The 21,592-nt window shown below is 37.6% G+C and overlaps 2 protein-coding genes across 8 annotated transcripts; both read left to right on the top strand.

The window, feature by feature from the left end:
- The first annotated feature begins 471 nt into the window (after window positions 1-471).
- On the top strand, window positions 472-21,263 carry LOC118038983 (T-complex protein 1 subunit eta-like). 3 transcript variants are annotated; one of them, XM_035045550.2, is made up of 14 exons: window positions 472-642; window positions 751-1,011; window positions 1,541-1,666; window positions 1,745-1,948; window positions 2,377-2,546; window positions 2,705-2,840; window positions 3,361-3,477; window positions 3,598-3,717; window positions 3,801-3,899; window positions 3,990-4,079; window positions 4,627-4,714; window positions 4,789-4,877; window positions 4,991-5,065; window positions 5,400-5,774. In XM_035045550.2, the coding sequence occupies exons 1-14, from the start codon at window positions 628-630 to the stop codon at window positions 5,493-5,495; spliced, it is 1,686 nt and encodes a 561-aa protein (XP_034901441.1). In that variant the 5' UTR covers window positions 472-627; the 3' UTR covers window positions 5,496-5,774. The 3 variants fall into 3 exon arrangements, 2 of the variants coding, with proteins under 2 accessions (XP_034901441.1, XP_034901445.1); XR_012169636.1 differs by lacking the exons at window positions 4,789-4,877; window positions 4,991-5,065; window positions 5,400-5,774 and adding exons at window positions 21,028-21,126; window positions 21,216-21,263; XM_035045554.2 differs by lacking the exon at window positions 3,361-3,477.
- Window positions 6,407-16,564, top strand: LOC118038980 (putative disease resistance RPP13-like protein 1). 5 transcript variants are annotated; one of them, XM_073408563.1, is made up of 4 exons: window positions 6,407-7,243; window positions 7,916-12,077; window positions 12,451-12,599; window positions 16,402-16,564. In XM_073408563.1, exon 2 carries the CDS (start codon window positions 7,920-7,922, stop codon window positions 12,009-12,011), a length of 4,092 nt encoding a protein of 1,363 aa, XP_073264664.1. In that variant the 5' UTR covers window positions 6,407-7,243; window positions 7,916-7,919; the 3' UTR covers window positions 12,012-12,077; window positions 12,451-12,599; window positions 16,402-16,564. The 5 variants fall into 5 exon arrangements, with proteins under 5 accessions (XP_073264664.1, XP_034901435.1, XP_034901434.1 ...); XM_035045544.2 differs by lacking the exon at window positions 16,402-16,564 and adding an exon at window positions 12,707-13,023 and having other exon boundaries at window positions 7,919-12,077; XM_035045543.2 differs by lacking the exon at window positions 16,402-16,564 and adding an exon at window positions 12,707-13,023.
- Window positions 21,264-21,592: the final 329 nt, after the last annotated feature.

Below are 21,592 nucleotides of genomic sequence, written 5' to 3'. Positions count from 1 at the left end.
ATAATTATTTTAAATTCAAATTCAGATAGGAATAATAGAAAACTCAATGTACAGATATTCATCGCCATCCCTATTTGCAGGAATGCTTGGCATTTTACCAAACACTTCAGATAGAGTTGTAACATGGCTTATGCAAAGTGCTTTACTTTAAATTTTATGTCCGAACCTAACAGAGGGGCCAATATATTTTTTCTAGACCAAACGTTTAAGGACCTAATTGTTTTTTTTAGAACTACTAGATTTAATGTGCGAAAACTGTAATAACCCAAGGACTAAAAATGCCATTAAACCTTAAAAGACGTACTTCAAATCGTGTACGCAGAATTTACAGAATTCATGGACGGAAAATGAACAGGGACTCAAATTTAACAATAAATGCTACTTAGGGATTCAATAGATATTACTTCCATACATGAGGGACGTGTTTGGAGTCTTACAATTTAATAACTTTTTAACCCAAACAGACGGGGAGAGAAAGGGGGATAGAAGCTAGAAACAACCAGAAAATTAAAAGGGAAAAAGAAAAGTTACACTCAAAATACACATACAAAACCCTAGCTCCCCCCTCCCTCTCTCACTCACTTCTCTACTCCCTCTCCCTCTCCCTATCTCTCTGAATCTGCAACAATGGCAGCCATGATGGTAAGCGATCAATTTTTCTGTATTCTGACATGTAATCAGTAACTGAGTAACTAACTAACTGAGTGACTGAACTGACCGACTCTGTTTGTGTTTTTGAAACGAGAGCAGCAACCGCAGATCATACTGCTGAAAGAAGGAACCGACACGTCGCAAGGGAAAGCGCAGTTAGTAAGCAACATAAACGCGTGCACGGCGGTGGCGGATGTAGTGAGGACGACGTTAGGACCTCGTGGTATGGATAAATTGATCCACGACGATAAAGGAAATGTCACCATTTCTAATGACGGCGCCACGATTATGAAATTGCTCGACATTATTCATCCTGCCTCTAAGATCCTCGTTGATATCGCCAAGTCTCAGGACTCTGAGGTAATCAAGTAATTAATTTATATTTTAATTTTTTGTTGATTTTTTTTTTTGAAGTTTTTGCTCTTATTTTTTTTTAAATTTCTTTAGATAATGGAGATTGAAATGCAGTGTATTTTTTCCCTCAGGGTTTTGTGGTTGAAAAAGTGGCGTTTTTTTTTTTTAATGTTTTGTATGTAGTTTGAATTGTTTGTTAATGTGATTTTTCGAGTGAATGCGATACTGGAATGTAAAATAGGATGAGGCGACTCGTGTTTTTGGCTGGAGGAAGATTATTTTGTTGGAGAATTAGAGTGGGAGTACTGTTTTTGTTTTGAATGAGAAATTGTGAAGGTTAAGGAGGGTGCCGGAGGATTTTTTTTTTTGGAAATTTATTGTGTTTGCTAATAGGAGAGAGATTTTTCAAACATGTTTCCTTATTATATATTAGAAGCTTACTTTTTTGGAAACTCCAAGAGCTTTTTGTGAAAGGATTTATGGGCTGTTTATTGTTGAAGATTAAAGTTAAACTGTTTCTTTTGTTATGCTGCAGGTTGGCGATGGAACTACTACCGTCGTTCTACTTGCAGGGGAGTTTTTGAAAGAGGCTAAACCTTTTGTAGAGGAAGGAGTCCACCCACAAAACTTAATACGTAGTTATAGAACTGCATGCAATTTGGTATGTGATTGTTATATTTGTGGTTGACATGTTAGGACTTGCTTTCTGGCATCTTAAATATTGAAAATGATGTTATAGGCAATTGAGAAGGTCAAAGAACTAGCTGTTAGCATAGAGGGTAAAAGTCTAGAGGAAAAGAAAAGTTTATTGGCTAAATGTGCTGCTACAACACTATCATCAAAACTTATTGGTGGTGAGAAGGAGTTCTTTGCATCAATGGCCGTGGATTCTGTGATTGCAATTGGGAATGATGACAGGCTAAATATGATTGGAATAAAGAAGGTAAACCTTTATGCTTTTGTATTTTTTCTTCCTATATTTTTTTGTCTCATTCTTCAAGTTATTCTGTGAAAATTGGCAGTTTTATAAATAGCTTCAAGACATAGAATTTAGGAAATCGTGTGGGTTTGATTTTGAAATGTTGTTGAGGACATTTTATGATGAGAATCTGTGGTGTTCATAGTCATGTGGACGCTATAATGTCTAAGGCAGTTTGGCAACATGAGATCCTGGACCTGCACATAGAAATCTCCTTTTTTTTTGTAATGTATTTGTTCATCATCTCAAAAGTTCTCAGATTCTGGTGTTGTGCTGAGCTGGTGGCTCCATAATGAAAAATGAAAAATTTTGACATTGCAAATTTTCTGTTGCTAGTATATAATGAAAAAAAATTGATTTCCTTGAGTGAACATTTGTGTTTGCCCCCATAGGTCCCAGGTGGTACTATGCGAGATTCATTTCTGGTTAATGGTGTTGCCTTTAAAAAGACGTTTTCTTATGCGGGGTTTGAACAACAACCAAAGAAGTTTGTGAATCCCAAGATACTCTTACTCAACATTGAGTTGGAGCTGAAATCTGAGAAAGAAAATGCTGAGATACGGTAGGATTCGTTTTTTTTTTTTTTTTTTTTTTTAATTTTAAACTATACATTCCTATTAAGAACTCCCTGCTATTTCAGGATCTAGGCTTAGTTGTTGTTGATATTTCTTTTGAGAGCTGATAATTGAAATTCCCAATGCTACTTTTCACACGCTGTAGGTTGTCAGATCCATCTCAGTACCAGTCCATTGTTGATGCGGAATGGAATATCATTTATGACAAGTTGGATAAATGTGTGCAAAGTGGGGCAAAAGTGGTTCTTTCACGCCTTGCAATCGGTGATCTGGCAACACAGGTGGGTGCCTTTTGTTTCGTAAATGCTCTGATCTATTTCTGAGATTTTGAACTTCTGATTCTATTCTGAAAATGCATGGCCAGTATATCCTCTTATTTTTTGGTTAATTTTTTAGTTGGTAGTCTTTTTTGTATAAGCTATTTTTGGTCTTTCTGCTCGTAAAACTTTATCTCCACCAATATTGCATGTTTTTTTTTTTTTTTTATAAAAAAACAATTACTATTTATATTCTAACAGGGTTGGTGTAAGCACCTTATAAATTGCAGATTATGTCTACTTGAATTCTCTTAGATTTTCACAGACATGTGCAAGAAAGTTCTGTATGATTTCATATGTTAGTCTTATAGGACTTCACGATATACTCCTTTTTGATGATATTGATCGATAGTTCAACATATGGAATATTGAAGAATGATGTGACTATTTAGCTCTATGCTATCTATCTTGCTGAAAACTCTTATTTCTTCTATTTGTTTAGGATTAATAGTGGCATATTAATTAGATACCCTGTCTGTAACAGTATTTTGCTGATCGAGATATATTCTGTGCTGGTCGTGTAAGTGAAGAAGATCTGCAAAGAGTTGCTGCGGCAACTGGTGGAACTGTACAGACAACTGTCAACAACATAATTGATGAGGTGTTGTGATATCTTGATATGGAAAAATCTGTTAAAAGTTTTAATCGATACAGTATGCTTGTTAACATTTTCTTTTCTTCATTCAATTTTTTTAATTCTTGTCTGTTGTTTGGCCTAAAGGTTCTTGGGACTTGTGAGATTTTTGAGGAAAAGCAAGTTGGAAATGAGAGGTTTAATATTTTCAGTGGATGCCCTTCTGGAAGGACAGCCACCATTGTTCTTCGTGGTGGAGCTGACCAGGTTGGTAACTGTTGATATTATGGGTACCTGTGGTGCATTGGTTCTATTCTAACTCTGGTTTTTCATTATACTGTCATTATCAGTTCATTGAGGAGGCTGAACGGAGTTTACATGACGCAATCATGATAGTCAGAAGAGCTATGAAGAACTCAACTGTTGTTGCTGGTGGTGGTGCTATAGATGTATGAATCCTATTATGAGTGATGCATCATGATTATAATATTTGGAGAAATTGTGCTCGGTAGTGACTAAACCTGTGATTTGCATGGCAGATGGAAATAAGTCGGTACTTGAGGCAGCATGCTCGCACTATAGCTGGGAAGTCTCAACTGTTTATCAACTCTTATGCAAAAGCCCTTGAGGTAACTAGCTAGTAGTGTGGTAATATTAAATATTCAACCTTTGTGGCATGGACTACATGCATGTGGTTTCAAAATTGTGAAAATGACCTGTATTGTGATCTACCAATCTTGATTTGCTAGGGAATCAATTTTCCGAGCTTGCATAGTTTATATTAAAAATGTTTGAAAGATTATGTATTTTACCTGCTATTGCATTGGTGAAAAGCCACATTATAATTTTTTCCCATATTTCTAATACAATACTTTGTTAGCCCTCTCCTATGACGTCATTCCTCCCTGTGGTTCTGTGCTTGGTTGAAAAGAACTAATAAATGTAGCACAGCTGATTCCAACTCCCATTATTGAGCATTCCATGCAAATGTTTTCTCCCAGAGCCCCCACCTAAAGTAGAGTTCATGCGAGAGTTAGCTAGTCTATCACTCCCTGGTCAACAAAATGAGAGGTGTAGGACCTTTTTTTTGTATTGGTGCTGCACCACAAAACATTTTAGATTAAAGTATGGGCTTAGATTATAAACTTAACTAGGTATACTGCACTCATGTTGCAGGTTATCCCACGACAACTATGTGATAATGCCGGGTTTGATGCAACTGATGTGCTGAACAAACTAAGGCAGAAACATGCACTTCCATCTGGTAGGTCTTTCACTTGTTGGAATTGCCTTTTGAAATATGTTTCATATGGCATTGCTTGAATGCTTTTATTACAGGTGAGGGTGCACCGTATGGAGTGGATATCAACACCGGTGGAATTGCAGATTCATTTTCAAACTTTGTTTGGGAGCCTTCAGTTGTGAAGGTGCGTGTCTATCTTCAACAATTTGATTATGAATACTGATTATCGATGAATTACAGCGCTGCCCTTTTCATTTCTGCCTGCTGACTTGTATGTGATTTAAATCCTCGACCCAGATCAATGCTATAAATGCTGCTACGGAGGCTGCTTGTCTTGTTTTAAGTGTGGATGAGACAGTAAAGAATCCCAAGGTAAAGTTAATACCTACTTTGCATTGGTTTGAAATGAAATATTATTTTGAGTTCCTTGTATAATGGTGGTTTGCTTCTTTGTATAATAAGTTGCCACACTTATTTTAGGTAATATATGTACTGTGGTTATTCGAAGTACTCAACATAGTGCATATAAGATACTTATGTCACTCTGCATTCAAAAAAGTGATTTAAATGTTTGTATTAATGTTCCTATCAGATCATAATGTGGAGCTTGTGCCAAGTTTAATCGGATCTGAAAATAACATGAACCTCTCTATTCATGCATTTCTGTTTTTAAGCTGATTGTTTCCCATCATAAATGATGTTGCAGTCTGAAAGCGCTCAGGGGGAAGCTGCTGCAGGTGCTATGGGTGGACGTGGGGGAGGTGGTTTCCGTGGCCGTGGACGGGGGATGCGAAGACGATGAGCTCACCAAATAGCAATTTTCTTGGAAGTGTAGGTGGATTAGTCAAACTTTTGTCTACTTGATTTCAGTTTATTACGGGTTTCAAGTTTCAAGTTGATGTTCAATCTTGATGTCTGGGATTTTGAACCCGAGTGGCTTTTTCTGTCTAGCTTCTTTCTGGATTATGGCAGCAGATTATTGTTCCTGCATGCCTTGTCTGTAGGAGATATTTTTGAAATTTTTGTTTCCTTTATTTCAGAAGAAATGGTAGAAGGCAATATCACTCACTCTTTTTTTTTACCCTTTTTTATCGAACGCCATTTCTGGCGCTCCCCTTTACTTTCATTTGTAACCTAATAGATTGTGTGAAGATTCCTCATCCAACCTCATTGTCACGTATTTTTTTTATAATATAAATTTGCATACATTTTTTTATATAAAATATTAAAATCTCAAATAATTTTTTTTTTTATCTTGTTGAGTCAACCTGTGACCCGGGATTTGGCTACTCCATTGATTCTGTTTTGTTTTTGTTTTTTAAAAGCATTATTTTCTAAAAATGAAATTATTTTTTTGTTTTAAATTAATATTTTTTTTTGTTTTTAGATTATTTTGATGTTCTAATATTAAAAATAATTTAAAAAAAATAAAAAAAAGCCAGTTCAAGTATCTATTCAGGAAGAGATTAACATTCTAGAAGAGATCCGTTAAAGAAGTCAGTGCAATTTGAAGTGAAGATCATAGAAGAATGATATACAAGAATCTCTAGAAAATAAGAATACTCCTGTTATTTTTCATCAGTCGGCACATGCAGTTCTATTAAAAGAAATTACAATCATACTTAGAAAGGGCCAACTTCAAGATTTAAAAGCTAAAATATACATTATTACAGATAAAGTATACTTAAAACAAACAAATAAAGTTTTCACGTATCATCTCATAGACTTCACCCTTGGCTGTAGTGTCGAGGGAAAAGAAAGATGGAGCCAATGGAAGGAGAATATGACAGAGCCAAGATGGGTTCTTCGGTGGCATTGAAATGCGTGGAGAAAGACAAAGATGCAAGCCCCACCACCACCACCACGTGCAAAGTCGTTGAGATGCAAGCCCCACCACCACCACCATGTGCAAAGTCTTGGGAAATCCAAATTTTTTTTCTTTCCGCTATAAGCTGACTATCAAGTCCTCAACTCTATCTGACCATTTGATACTTTCCTGGTGCTTCAAAGACGCGGATCGTTTTCCCCTTCTTCGAACATCGAAGAAGATTAGATAGAAATCACCTACAATTTCCGAAGTCTGTCAAGGAGCTTCCACTTCAAACTATGGCAGCCGGATGTTTGCCAATTAAAAGAATTGGAATCTTATCAATGGTTTTTTTTTCTGACATCTTTTTTTTAGTGGGGGTATTGCTACTGTAAAATTCTAGAGTAAGAGACAAGTGAATTTCATAAGGGCGGGTCCATATGTTAGTCTTATAATATAATTGTTGAACTTGAAAAGCTTCTGACGCCAGCAAGAATGACATTTTATAATATTTTAGTTCAATTATTTGTGCTGTAAAGAAGGCAAGACCATGCGTACGCTCCTTTGTTTTATTTTTGTGTCTTCTGTCTTTACTAGTTGCTCCTCAATCAGTGCTCTCTGTCTCTCCCCTTCACATTCTTGCCTTCTTCTTTTGCCACAGTACCTAAGATTAATTTCTAAAGAGTACCGATCTACCGTTTTCAAGGGACTTACAGATCAATTTGCTGCTCGGTGTAAAACAGGTAATGCACAGAAGAATGCTATATCTATCGTTTGGTCTCCCTAGCCACAATTTGGCTACTAGTTTCTTTTTCATCTTTTATACTCTGCTAAACTATATCATTACCGGGTAGTTTTGCAAGTTTGAAAAGCTGATAATATAATTCTTCGTGATGCCAATATCCTCTCGATGATAACCTACTATATTTAGTTTCATAAACTGGGTTCAGTGTTTTTTGTTTGCAGTTCATTGGCTTCTGATACTGTTGGGGTTTATATGCTGTGAACGTTACAGAACTTTAACCTTAACTTTAATAAGTGTAACGCATGCCAAGTCAATGTAATTGGAGTTAGTTTACGTGGTGATTGAAATGAGCAAGTGTAAGGATAAGATGCGATGATTTTGGAAGCATAAAAGTGCTGTAATATTCTGGAATTGTAAAAGAGAAGACAGGGAACGAAAAATCTGCAGTGTAAAGAAAACTCTCCCTTGTTCATAGCTGATTCTGCAGAAAATTGCAGACATGTGTTTTGCTAATTTAAGTGATTTTTTCATATATTTGATAACTTGTTAATGATGTAAACATCCACCCAACACAGCAGAAGAACTGGATTCTTAGCTTTTTCTTATTATTGATTTAGAGTACCGTCAATGTTTAGGCCAAAAATCTGATCTTGTCTATGACATCATTCAGCAGGATGGAAGTTGTTGGAGAAGTCTTTCTCTCGGCTCTTCTTGAGCCTTTGCTTGGAAAGTTAACCTCTGGAGACCTTCTGAACTTCGTACGCAAAACACAAGTGGAGAAAGAACTTAAAACGTGGAAGCGAAAACTGTCAGAAATTGATGCAGTTCTTAAGGATGCAGAAGAGAAGCAAATCACAAGTTCAACTGTGAAAATCTGGCTTACCAAGCTCCGAGATTTGGCTTATGACGTGGAGGACGTGCTGGACGAGTTTCAAACAGAAGCTTTGGCAAGCAAGGTGAGGGCAGAATTTCAAGCCAGCAGCAGTACTGTCCGGAAGCTCCTCCCAACTTGTTGTGCTGGTCTGAATCCAAGTGCTATTGAGCTTAGTATGAGGACGGGGTCCCGGCTGCGGGGCATAACTACACGACTAGAAGCAATTGCTAAAGAGAAAAATGAACTTGACGTGGGAATCATTGCTGAACAGAGGCCAAAAGGAGTGAAAAAAAGGGTGACTACATCTCTTGTCAAAGAATCCCATGTTTGTGGGAGGGATAATGACAAGAAAGCCATACTTGAATTGTTGATGAACGATGATGCTAGCAGCCTTGAGTACTCCGTCATTCCAATAATTGGAATGGGTGGTATCGGAAAGACAACTCTTACTCAACTTGTCTACAATGATGAGAGGGTAAAGTTTGATTGCAAAGCATGGGTCTGTGTTTCTGATGATTTTGACATTCCGAGGATAACAAAAACAATCCTCCAGCACTTGGGAAGTTGTGAAGATAATGATTTAAATGTTCTTCAAGAAAGATTGAAGGACAGATTGTCTGGAAAGAAGTTTTTGATAGTGCTGGATGATGTTTGGAGTATCAACTATGCAGATTGGACTGCCCTTTCTCTTCCCTTCAGTGCAGGAGCAATGGGGAGCAAAGTCATCATCACGACTCGTATTGAAGACACTGCTGCAAAAATGGGCTCTGTTCGCGCTTACACTTTGGAGAGGCTATCATTTGATGATTGTCTACGCATATTTACCCAACATGCTTTGGATTCCAGAAATTTTGATGCTCATTTGGAATTGAAAGAAATAGGAGAACAGATAGTGGGAAAATGTAAAGGATTGCCTTTGGTTGCAGAGACACTTGGAGGACTCTTACGCCATAAACAGAACCTTGAAGAGTGGGAAGACATTTTGAGCAGTGAGATGTGGAATTTGCCAGAAACTGAAAGTGGCATTCTTTCAGCTTTGAGATTAAGCTATAGTCATCTTCCTTCCCATTTGAAGCAGTGTTTTGCTTACTGCGCAATCTTTCCTAAAGATTATGAGTTCGAGGAGGGCGAGCTAGTTTCCCTCTGGATGGCAGAGGGTTTTCTGAAGCAAAAAATGAAAAAGAAGCACATGGAAGACTTAGGCCATGAATATTTTCGTGATTTATCATCAAGGTCGTTTTTTCAACGATCTAGTAGCAACATATCACGATTTATAATGCATGATCTATTAAGTGATCTTGCTCGGTTCGTAAGCGGAGAAATATGCTTTTACTTGGATGACTCGAAGAAGGAACCATGCTCAGTGGAATCATATGCTGCAGTTCGCCACTCTTCATTCACTTCTCATAGACATGACATTTCTCAAAGATTTGATGTCTTCTATGAAATGAAGAACTTGCGAACATTCTTAGCATTGCCAAATTATTCATCACCGTTTCGCCCTAATAATCACTTATCTAGCAAGGTGTTGGATGATTTAGTGCCAAAATTAAAATGTTTAAGGGCATTGTCACTAGCTGGTTATTCTGTAGAGGAATTGCCAGATTCTACTGGTACTTTAAAGCGTTTACGTTACCTTAACTTGTCCTATACTTTGATTAAAAGATTACCTGAATCGTTGGGTGAACTCTTCAACTTGCAGACTTTGAGGTTACGTGGGTGCCGGAAGCTTGTTGAGTTGCCCACATGTGTTGTCAATTTAATTAATTTGCAGTGCCTTGATATTAGAGGTACAGATGGGTTGCAGGAGATGCCTCCGCAGATAAGCAACTTGATAAATCTTCGCATGTTGCCTAAGTTTATTGTGGGAGAAGGAAAAGGGCTTGGGATAGCGGAGTTGATGAAGCTTTCGCATTTACAAGGGCAGCTTAAAATAGAGGGGTTGCAGAAGGTGAATGTTCGAGATGCAGAACTTGCAAATCTGAAAGAGAAGACAGGTCTATGTGACTTAGCCTTGCAGTGGATTAGTAATTTTGATGATCCACTACGAAATGAAAGGAATGAACTGCATGTCCTCGACTCTTTAAAGCCTCACCGAAGTCTAGAAACGATTTCAGTTACATCATATGGCGGTACCGAGTTTCCATCATGGATAGGGGATAGCTCTTATTCTAAATTAGTGCAACTAGAGCTTCTTACATGTCCCAAGATCACATCACTTTCATCGGTTGGAAAACTCCCTGCTCTAAGGCATTTGAGCATACAAGGATTGGATGGGGTGAAAGAAGTGTATGCTGAGGATTTCCAATCTCTTGAGACTTTATACATCGGAGATATGTTGGGGTGGGAGCGATGGTTTTGGTCTGACGGTGTCAATGAAAGTACTCTGGGAAAATTTCCTAAACTCAGTAAGCTTACCTTGAGAAATTGTCCGAGGTTGATTGGAGATTTGCCAAGTTGCCTTCCTTCCCTCAAAAAGCTTCGCATTGAAAAATGTCAAGGGGTGGTTCTCGCTCTCAGAGCTGCGCCTGATCTAACATCCCTCGCAAGCTTAGAGTTACATGAAATTTCCGGCCTTGTAAGCTTACAAGAAGAGCTCGTGCAGGCCTTGGTGGCGCTTGAAGATCTTGATCTTGTAAGTTGTAATGAATTGACTTACTTGTGGCAAGATGGGGTTGATTTAGACAAACTTTCTAGTTTAAAACGTGTATGGATATTTGCATGTGAGCAGCTCGTGTCGCTGGTAGAGGGCGAGGAAGGGATTTTGCCTTGCAATCTTGAGGTTTTGAGATTGGAATACTGCAGCAACTTGGGGAAGCTGGCAAATGGGCTGAGCAGCCTCACATCGCTCATAGACTTGACAATATATAGTTGCAGAAAACTAGAGTGCTTTTCTGAAGGAGCTGGTCTGCCTCTCTCTCTCAAACGTCTCGCTATTTCAGATTGTTTTTCTCTGAGATCGTTGCCCGATTGTAACCATTGCCTTCTTGAAGCGTTGTCAGTTGGTGCTTGTCCATCCCTAAAATGGCTTCCTAAGGGGAAGTTGCCAAAAACACTCAAGTCATTGTACATTTCTTGGGATAACCAAGAGTCTCTTCCGGAGGGGATTTTGCAACGTGATGCAAGGGAGACGCCTCGCTCTAATCTCGAGCATTTAACACTATGGAGTTTTTCTGCCACATCCTTCCCAACTGGCGAGTTTCCTATCTCTCTAAAGGAACTTACTATTGCCAATTGCAGAATACCGTCATTACCACCCCTGCATTTCCTCTTCCATCTCACTGGGTTGACGATATTTGGGTGTAATGAGTTGAAGTGGTTCCCCAAAGAGGGCTTGCACCTCCCAAATCTCATCTCTCTTGTCATAGACCTCCCAAATCTCATCTCCCTACCCACTCACATGGATAGCCTCAAGTCTCTTCAAGATTTAAGGATATCTAATTGTCACCGTCTGGATTACTTACCGGAAAGGGGTTTGCCACCTAACCTGACTTCACTCGAAATTAGTAGTTGCAAAATTACAATGCCAGTGTCAGACTGGGGACTCCGCAAGCTCACCTCTCTTAAACGATTCTCAGTCAAATCTACAATAGATGTGGATCGCTTTCCGGATGATGAAGGTCTGCTGCTTCCCACTTCGTTAACTTTTCTTGAGATCTCTATTCTGAAGAATCTTAAATCGATATCCAGAGGCCTCCAACACCTCACCGCACTTGAAGAATTAAACATTTTTAAGTGCCCTATACTCCAGTTCTTCCCCAGGGAGGGCTTCCCTCTCTCACTTGGACATTTATGGATCAATGGCAGCCCTCTTCTGGCGGGACGATGCTTGAAAGAGAGAGGAGATTATTGGCCCATCATTGCCCACATCCCCCAAGTTAGTATCTATTAAGATGCCGTTGATTCTTCAGTTTTTTGTTCTGCAGGATTTGAACGAGAAAAAAAACAGAGAAATCAGGTATTCTTTCTTGGTTTATCTGCTCCATAATTACATCCAAGGTTTATTGCTTCCTCACCATACTTCACGCATTAATGGACTTTTACTTGTCCTTTTTTCTTTCCATACACTCCTGTAACGACAAGGAAAATTAAAAGATAGAAAAAGATCTACATAAACAATTGGATCATTTAAAAGGCTTGCTTGGATTGGACTAGTCCACATAGTCATGCACAGCATAAACATGCCTGCATATTTTTCTCCCTCTTCTTAAAATGCTATGCAACCTCATGCATCTGTAAGGAGAACAACTTTTTATTATTATTACTGTTTACTTTGCTAGGCAAGCAATGGATTAACTTGAGGAACTAAGTTTGGCTGGTCTGTTGCCCAGGATGGAACCCCTGCAAGTTGCAACTCCAACATAATTTTTTGTGATCATGAGCAAGTATCAAGTCTCCATCACTTAATATTAGGGATCGAGATTTTAAGGTGTCTTAGGTTCCGACACGCAGTCTTCAATCAAACGAGGAGGCTTGCCTGGTACTGTTCTACAGTATTTCTGTTATCACACGTGTCATGCAATTCTACTATCTTAAGATAAGAAAGTAATTTCGAGTTCTGATTTCAGTTTGATGTACAAAATGCAGTTTCATCTTCTTTAACATACAAGTTAAGGGGACTTACAGGCATTCTATTATTCTTGGATGCAATTCGGTGTCTGATGTTCATTTATGCGGGCAAACTGTACTTTACAAGCCTGTGCAGAGACCAAATGAACGGCTGCATCTCAAATCAGTGGTGTGCTGTGTGTTTCCTCGCAGAACTTATTTTCAACTTATTTTCTATACACTGATGCATTGCTGTATGCTATGCATTTACGTTTCCTATTTGCAGGCAAATTTCATCATGTTTGTGTTTCATAATATTGTTCCTGTGAGAATCAAATGCTGCTAAACCTTTGTTACGGTGGATTTGCTATCGGAGTTGGTCCCGTGGTTTTTCCCTCGAAGTAGGGTTTTCCACGTAAAATCCAGCGTTCAAGCGTTCATGTGGATGTATGTGCTCTTTGTGTCTGTGTTATTGTTGTGGTTTTTTTATTTGGATTTATTGTTGGCTAAGAAAACGTCAACCTGTAGGAAACCTGCTTCCTGTGTCTCCTAAAAGCACCAAAGCATATGTGACACTTTCATTCTAGCAATTTAGTAGTCATATACCTAATCCCCTTGCTAGGATTAAGGGGAAAAACAAAAAAAAAAAAAGGTTTTGGGAATAAATTGTTTTATCAGATCAGAAACAGATATGGAATCTTGCGAGGTACCTCATCGAACAGCTCCTGCATTAAAATTTTTTTTTATCAGATTTCATCGTCTTCCATTTGAAATGGGGCACTCCAGAGCGCCATTGTACACGCACAACACCTTTATATTAGTAAATTGTTGATATATAAAAAAAAAAAAACATCACTGTACAGAGGAATTTACTTCGTCAGGCAGTAATTATCAAATGATGTTTTTAATGAAAAGGGATATTGATGTAGCCGTCTCGGTTAAAACCGAAGGTTTATGAGTTTTATAAATAAATTATAGGCAAATAAAAAAATAATTTTAAATTTTTTTTATGAAAATTAATTATTATTAATTCTTTTATTTTTTAAATTTGAAAATTTATTATATAAAAAAAAGAATTAATGAAGAGTTTCTAACTTGAATTTTTTAGATTTTACACACTCTTCTTTACCTTATTTTAATGTTTTTCTTCTCTCTTTTTTTTATGCTTTTATTTTCCTCCAAAATCTAGAGTTTTGATGCATCTTGTTGAGAAATATTTGAGTTACATAATTTTTAGTTCAAAAACCTTATTCAAAAGTGTATCTAAACTAAAGTGGTGTTGTTGAAATTTTAGGAATCATATTCAAAAACATTCTAGGTGTACAAGTGAGGAGCAATAACACCTTCAGGACAAATAATTCATTATTGACAACAACAAAAGATTCATTATTTTAAAGTGCTTAAATAAGTAAATGCTATTTTATTTTTGGTATTTTTCAGATCATTTTAATGTGCTAGTGTCAAAAATAATATTTAAAAAATAAAAAATATATTATTTTAATATATTTTTTAATCAAAAACACTTTAAAAAATAATAATTTTTTATATTATCAAGCCTGCGACATAAAAATGATCTAGAAGGTAACCTGGAATAGCAATTTGATAGTATACGGCGACAAGAGTGATGTCTTTTTATCTTAATTTATTTTACTTGTATTATTGAGCAGCACCTTGTAGCATGGCAAAATCAGCCTTCTCTAGGCCCATGGCTGCCACGGTGATGACACTTCTTGTGGCAACTTTGCTGCTCATGTCTTCTGAGGTGGCTAATGCTACGCTAAATTATGATGGAGCTGCAGCACTTACACTTTGTTTGTAAAGAATCTCTAGCAAGGTGTTGGATGATTTAGTGCCAAAATTAAAATGTTTAAGGGCATTGTCACTAGCTGGTTATTCTGTAGAGGAACTGCCAAATTCTACTGGTACCTTAAAGCGTTTGCGTTACCTTAACTTGTCCTATACTTGGATTAAAAGATTACCTGAATCGTTGGGTGAACTCTTCAACTTGCAGACTTTGAGGTTACGTGGGTGCCGGAAGCTTGTTGAGTTGCCCACATGTGTTGTCAATTTAATTAATTTGCAGTGCCTTGATATTAGAGGTACAGATGGGTTGCAGGAGATGCCTCCGCAGATAAGCAACTTGATAAATCTTCGCATGTTGCCTAAGTTTATCGTGGGAGAAGGAAAAGGGCTTGGGATAGCGGAGTTGATGAAGCTTTCGCATTTACAAGGGCAGCTTAAAATAGAGGGGTTGCAGAAGGTGAATATTCGAGATGCAGAACTTGCAAATCTGAAAGAGAAGACAGGTCTATGTGACTTAGCCTTGCGTTGGATTAGTAATTTTGATGATCCACTGCAAAATGAAAGGAATGAACTGCATGTCCTCGACTCATTAAAGCCTCACCGAAGTCTAGAAAAGCTTTCAGTTACATCATATGGCGGTACCGAGTTTCCATCATGGATAGGGGATAGCTGTTATTCTAAATTAGTGCACCTAAAGCTTCTTACATGTCGCAAGATCACATCACTTTCATCGGTTGGATAGGGGATAGCTGTTATTCTAAATTATTCTAAATTGTAGGCATTTGAGCATACAAGGAATGGATGGGGTGAAAGAAGTGTATGCTGAGGATTTCCAATCTCTTGAGACTTTATACTTCGAAGATATGTTGGGGTGGGAGCGATGGTTGTGGTCTGACGGTGTCAATGAAAGTACTCTGGGAAAATTTCCTAAACTCAGTGAGCTTACCTTGATAAATTGTCCGAGGTTGATTGGAGATTTGCCAAGTTTCCTTCCTTCCCTCAAAGAGCTTCGCATTGAAAAATGTCAAGGGGTGGTTCTCGCTCTCAGAGCTGCGCCTGATCTAACATCCCTCGCAAGCTTACAGTTAATTAAAATTTCCGGCCTTGTAAGCTTACAAGAAGAGCTCGTGCAGGCCTTGGTGGCGCTTGAATATCTTGATCTTCAATGTTGTAATGAATTGACGTACTTGTGGCAAGATGGGGTTGACTTGGACAAACTTTCTAGTTTAAAACGTTTATGGATCCATGAATGTGAGCAGCTCGTGTCGCTGGTAGAGGGCGAGGAAGGGATTTTGCCTTGCAATCTTGAGGTTTTGACAGTGGAAGACTGTAGTAACTTGGGGAAGCTGGCAAATGGGCTGTGCAGCCTCACATCCCTCAGAGACTTGACAATACGTAGTTGCAGAAAACTAGAGTGCTTTTCTGAAGGAGCAGGTCTGCCTCTCTCTCTCAAACGTCTTGAGATTTCAAGTTGTGATTCTCTGAGATCGTTGCCCGATGGAATGATGAGAATGGTGAACGACAGCGATTGTAACCAGTGCCTTCTTGAAGAGTTGTCAGTTACTGCTTGTCCATCCCTAAAATGGCTTCCTAAGGGGAAGTTGCCAAAAACACTCAAGTACTTGGACTGGGATAACCAAGAGTCTCTTCCGGAGGGGATTTTGCAACGTGATGCAAGGGAGACGTCTCGCTCTAATCTCGAGCATTTAACACTACAGAGTTTATCTGCCACATCCTTGCAAACTGGCGAGTTTCCTATCTCTCTAAAGAAACTTGATATTTTCTATTGCAGAATACCGTCATTACCACCCCTGCATTTCCTCTCCCATCTCACTCAGTTGACGATATTTGGGTGCAATGAGTTGAAGTCGTTCCCCAAAGGGGGCTTGCCCCTCCCAAATCTCATCTCTCTTATCATGTACAAAATGCAGTTTCATCATCTTTAACATACAAGTGAAGGAGACTTATAGGCATTCTATTATTCTTGGATGCAATTCGGTGTCTGATGTTCATTTATGCGGGCAAACTGTACTTTACTAGCCTGTGGAGAGGCCAAATGAAAGGCTGCATCTCAAATCAGTGGTGAGCTGTGTGTTTCCTCGCAGAACACTGTCATTTACTTTCAACTTATTTTCTATACACTAATGGATTGCTGTATGCTATGCATTTACGTTTCCTATTTATCATGTTATTCACAGCAATGAGTTGTACCGCATGAACGGTTTTCAGCGTAGCTTTACCTCTTTCTTTTTGTTTGAGAGGGTGAGGAATTTGTTCCTGTGAGAATCAAATGCTGTTAAACCTTTGTTATAGTGGATTTTTTCTCGGAGTTGGTCCCGTGGTTTTTCCCTTGAAGTAGGGTTTTCCACGTAAAATCTAGCGTTCATGTGGATGTATGTGCTCTTTGTGTCTCTGTTATTGTTGTGGTTTTTTTATTTGGATTTATTGTTGGCTAAGAAAACGTCAACCTGCAGGAAACCTGCTTCCTGTGTCTCCTAAAAGCACCAAAGCATATGTGACACTTTCATTCTAGCAATTTAGTAGTCCTATACATAATCCCCTTGCTGGGATTAAGGGGAAAACCAAAAAAAAAAAAAGGTTTTGGGAATAAATTGTTTTATCAGATCAGAAACAGATATGGAATCTTGCAAGGTACCTCATAGAACAGCTCCTGCATTAAATTTTTTTTATCAGATTTCATCATCTTCCATTTGAAATGGGCACAACAACTTTATATTGGTAGATTGTTGATATCAAGAAAAAAACATCACTGTACAGAGGAATTTACTTCGTCAGGCAGTAATTGCTAATTGAAACTCAACAACCTTCATTTCTTCATCGCTTTGACTGTTAGAAGAGTTCGATCCTAGCAAGATAATATTGGTTTGATCAAGTATAGCATCAGGATGCAAGTACGCAACACATAAAAGCACTGCATTAAACTTAAAAAAAAAAGATATTGACATAAGAGGGTCATGTTGCACTTCTTCATCAATTATTAGAAATCGACAAAAAAATCATGCTGTGCCTGAGAAAAAAATGAAAAGCAGACCAATTTGTACTTTACTGCTGCTATAACAGAACAAACAAAAAAAAGAAAGAAAGAAAAGCGCAGACAGTTCTTACTGCAAATGACGTTCGAAAACTCCCTATCATTGCTACTGCCAATTATAAGCACAAGAAATTAATCAGAATCTTGACATTCCAAATACCCGTCTTCTACACAATCAGTACTCAATAACATTGTAAAAGAATTTGAACAGTTTAAGCAGCAGAATCAATAGATGCATCAGAAGACATAGCGTTGATATTCTCCACTACCATCTTTAACTTGAAGTTCTTTTCCTTCTCAAGGATCAACACCTCCATCAGATTCTCATTTTTTTGCACTATCTGTGCCTCTCCATCAGACTCTCTTCGTAACAGAACAATCATACCTGCTACTCGCCTTCTCTGCTACTGTCTCTTGATTAAGGGTCTCAACAGTTCCTTCTATTCCACTCATGTTTAGACCACTATGATCTCCCACTAAACCCTCCAAGTCACCTGACCCGGTTGACGACTCACTGAACCCAATGTTGGTGTCCGTATCGATGATGGTTTCACCTCCAAAACGAACTGTTTTCACAACATCATCTTTAGACTCAGCGTGAAATTCTGGCTCAAGCTCGAATTTGCTCTCATTAAATTTCCAGCCACTGATCCTTGTAGTCTCCACACTTGAACCCGCTGAGTCAATGTCAGTACCAGAAGTAATCTGGCTTGATGTCCCATCACTTAAAGCGTTGGGTTCTTGGAATCTTTCTTCAACGTTAGGCAACCCACGGAAAAACTCGTTGAACAAAAGGTCCCATCCTTCACAGTTCTTGAAGAAAGAATACTGTAACAGCTGATCAGCAGAAGGTCTCCTTGAGGGGTCTTGATCAAGACAAGAAGCAACCATATCTTTGAACGCGTGAGAAAACTGGTTGTTCTTGAAATATTTCTCGCTCTTCTCATCGTAATCATAATCAGAGAACCCAAACCTCTTCTTCATCTTCAACATCAAAGACTTCGAAGGAGGACGGTAGGAGAAAGGAGGTCCGCCATGGGCCAATACCAACGCAGTGACACCAAAAGACCATATATCAGACTTGAAACTATAACCTGTGTTTGAGTCTTGAATAACCTCTGGCGCAATCCAATATGGGGTCCCTGCAACATCAGTTAACCTCATTTTTTATGAGGAAGACAATGATGATGATTTCTCAATGCTGCTGGACTCGTACATCCAGACCGACATGCCAGAATCTTCAAGTTTTATGCTGCCATTATCTGTGTGATTTAAAAGAATGTTTCCTGCCTTGAAATCTGTGTGTAAATATAGTAGGCGATGAAAATGACAAAATTTTGGTTTTTTTCAATATATAAAAATTACAGTTTAGTCTTTAAATTTTAAAAAATTATAAATTGGTCCCTGAAACATATTCCGAAATTCTGAACAAAATAAAATATGAATTAATTATGGGCAGAATTCCAGTGGATTTATGAATTTTAAACACTTTCAATTTGGTCCTCCCATTTGACCATAAAATTTTGGTAAAATTCCATAACGGTCCCTGGAGCATAATGAGATATTCTAGACAGAATTGAAGATTAATTATGGTCAGAATTTCAGTATAGTCATGGATTTATGACAATTTTAGTTTGGTCCGTCATTTGACAAAAAATATAATTTGACCCTAAAAATTTGGAAAACTTCCAGAATGGTCCCTGGAATATAATTAGAGATTCTGGACAGAAATGAGGATGAATTATGGACATAATTCCACTATAGTCATGAATTTATGATATTTTTAGTTTGGTCCTTCAATTATACGAAAATTATAATTTGGCCATAAAAATATGATAAATTCCAGATTGGTCCCTAGCTGTAATATTAGTTTTTTCAGATTAGTTTGATGAATAAATGAGGGTTATTTAGTGAATTATTATCAAGTCTTATTATTTGTTTTATTATGGATTAGATTTCGGGAAAACCATTAAATTTTGAGTTTTTAAGAAAATTGACTAGTTCGTTTAAAAGTATATAGGGTTACGGAATACACCCTTAGTTAAATGTATTAAATAGGTTAAATATTCTTTCAAGTCATTCTTAAATATGTCTCCTTTATATTCAGATAGTCTTGATATACTACCGGAGGGACGTCAGTAGGATTTCTTTTGGTATCAGCTTTGAGTTCTGTTTATTTTCGAGTAAGGTGAGTGGATAATTTTGCATATGCATGATAAATATTATAAATATTTGATTTGTTAATATGAATTGGATCATGCTTCTTGATAATATATATGTTGATTATTATTCTTGTTATGATAAAGCATGATCAATTGTTGAATATGAATTCTTGATATAAACCAGTATATATTTTGAATTAACTTCTGAATTAATAGCTTATCATTTGATTGATGTCATGAGTTGAGCCTTGAGATATGAATATGTCTGTTTTGATTATGATTATGAACTCATGGTATGTTAGTTAGAATACCCATACTAACATGGTGGTGTTAGTTTTTGTGCACATCGTATCTGAACCCTTGTTGGTTGGGGGATTCATCAACCTGTGTGGATTGATCATCTCACAATACGGAGCCTCATGCTCGTTGCATTTTGATTTTTTGACGAGCTTTACCTAATGATATTCTTGTTATGGCCTATTTGATAAACCTTCCTATAAGAACCTAAAGTCATACTTGTATATATATTTCTCATTGTAGTATTACTTCGTGTGTGTGTGTATATTGAACGTTATCTACTCATTGAGTTGTTGAACTCACCATCTCATTATTTTATCTTTTCAGCCTTATAGCTTGATAGCGGGTTACTTTTGTTGAACCTTCCAAACCTGTTTTTTTGTTGTAATTTGTACCTTTCTTTTATATCTAGTTAGTGCTCCAAAACTATAAAATTATATTAACTCTTGTATTAAGACAATACTATTATATTATGAAGTTAGTTTGTTGTTAATGTTGTGTTGAACTCTGATTGAATTGTTTAAAGGATAAGATTGTATGTAAGTTTGAGTTCATATAGGTATAAAATCTTGTAAGGAAACCTTATATATGTACCAGTCATGGATCTAGGAATCATGGATCTAGGAATCATGTTGTGACAGTAAGTGAAGAAGATCTGCAAAGAGTTGCTGCGGCAACCGGTGGAACTGTACAGACAACTATCAACAACATAATTGATGAGGTCTTGCGATATCTTGATTAGGAAAAATCTGTTAAAAGTCTTAATCGATACAGTATGCTTGTTAACATTTTCTTTTCTTCATTCAATTTTTTAATTCTTGTCTGTTGTTTAGCCTAAAGGTTCTTGGGACTTGTGAGATTTTTTAGGGAAAGCAAGTTAGAAACGAGAGGTTTAATATTTTCAGCGGATGCCCGTCTGGAAGGACAGCCACCATTGTTCTTCGTGGTGGAGCTGACCAGGTAGGTAACTGTTGATGTTATGGGTACCTGTGGTGCGTTGGTTCAATTCTGACTCTGGTTTTCCATTATAGTACTGTAATTATCAGTTCATTGAGGAGGCTGAACAGAGTTTACATGACGCAATCATGATAGTCAGAAGAGCTATGAAGAACTCAACTGTTGTTGCTGGTGGTGGTGCTATAGATGTATGAATCCTGTTATGAGTGATGCATCATGATTATAATATTTGGAGACATTGTGTTCGGTAGTGACTAACCTGTGATTTGCATGGCAGATGGAAATAAGTCGGTACTTGAGGCAGCATGCTCGCACTATTTCTTGATTGTGATCTACCAATCTTGATTTGCTAGGGAATCAATTTTCCGAGCTTGCATATTTTATATTAAAAATGTTTCGAAAGATTATGTATTTTACCTGCTATTGCATTGGTGAAAATCCACATCATAATGTTTTCCCGTATTTCTAATACAATACGTTGTTAGCCCCTCTTCTATGACGTCATTCCTCCCTGTGGTTACGTGCTTGGTTGAAAAGTAAATAAAAAATGTAGCACTGCTGATTCCAACTCCCATTATTCATGAGCATTCCATGCAAATGTTTTTCCCCCATAGCCCCCACCTAAAGTAGAGTTCATGCGAGAGTTGTAGGACC

Source organism: Populus alba, chromosome 4 (genome assembly GCF_005239225.2).
Source record: "Populus alba chromosome 4, ASM523922v2, whole genome shotgun sequence".
In the NCBI taxonomy this organism is placed as follows: Eukaryota; Viridiplantae; Streptophyta; class Magnoliopsida; order Malpighiales; family Salicaceae; genus Populus; species Populus alba.
The sequence above is the reverse complement of the archived record's forward strand: the minus strand, read 5'-3'. Positions and strand labels throughout refer to the sequence as shown.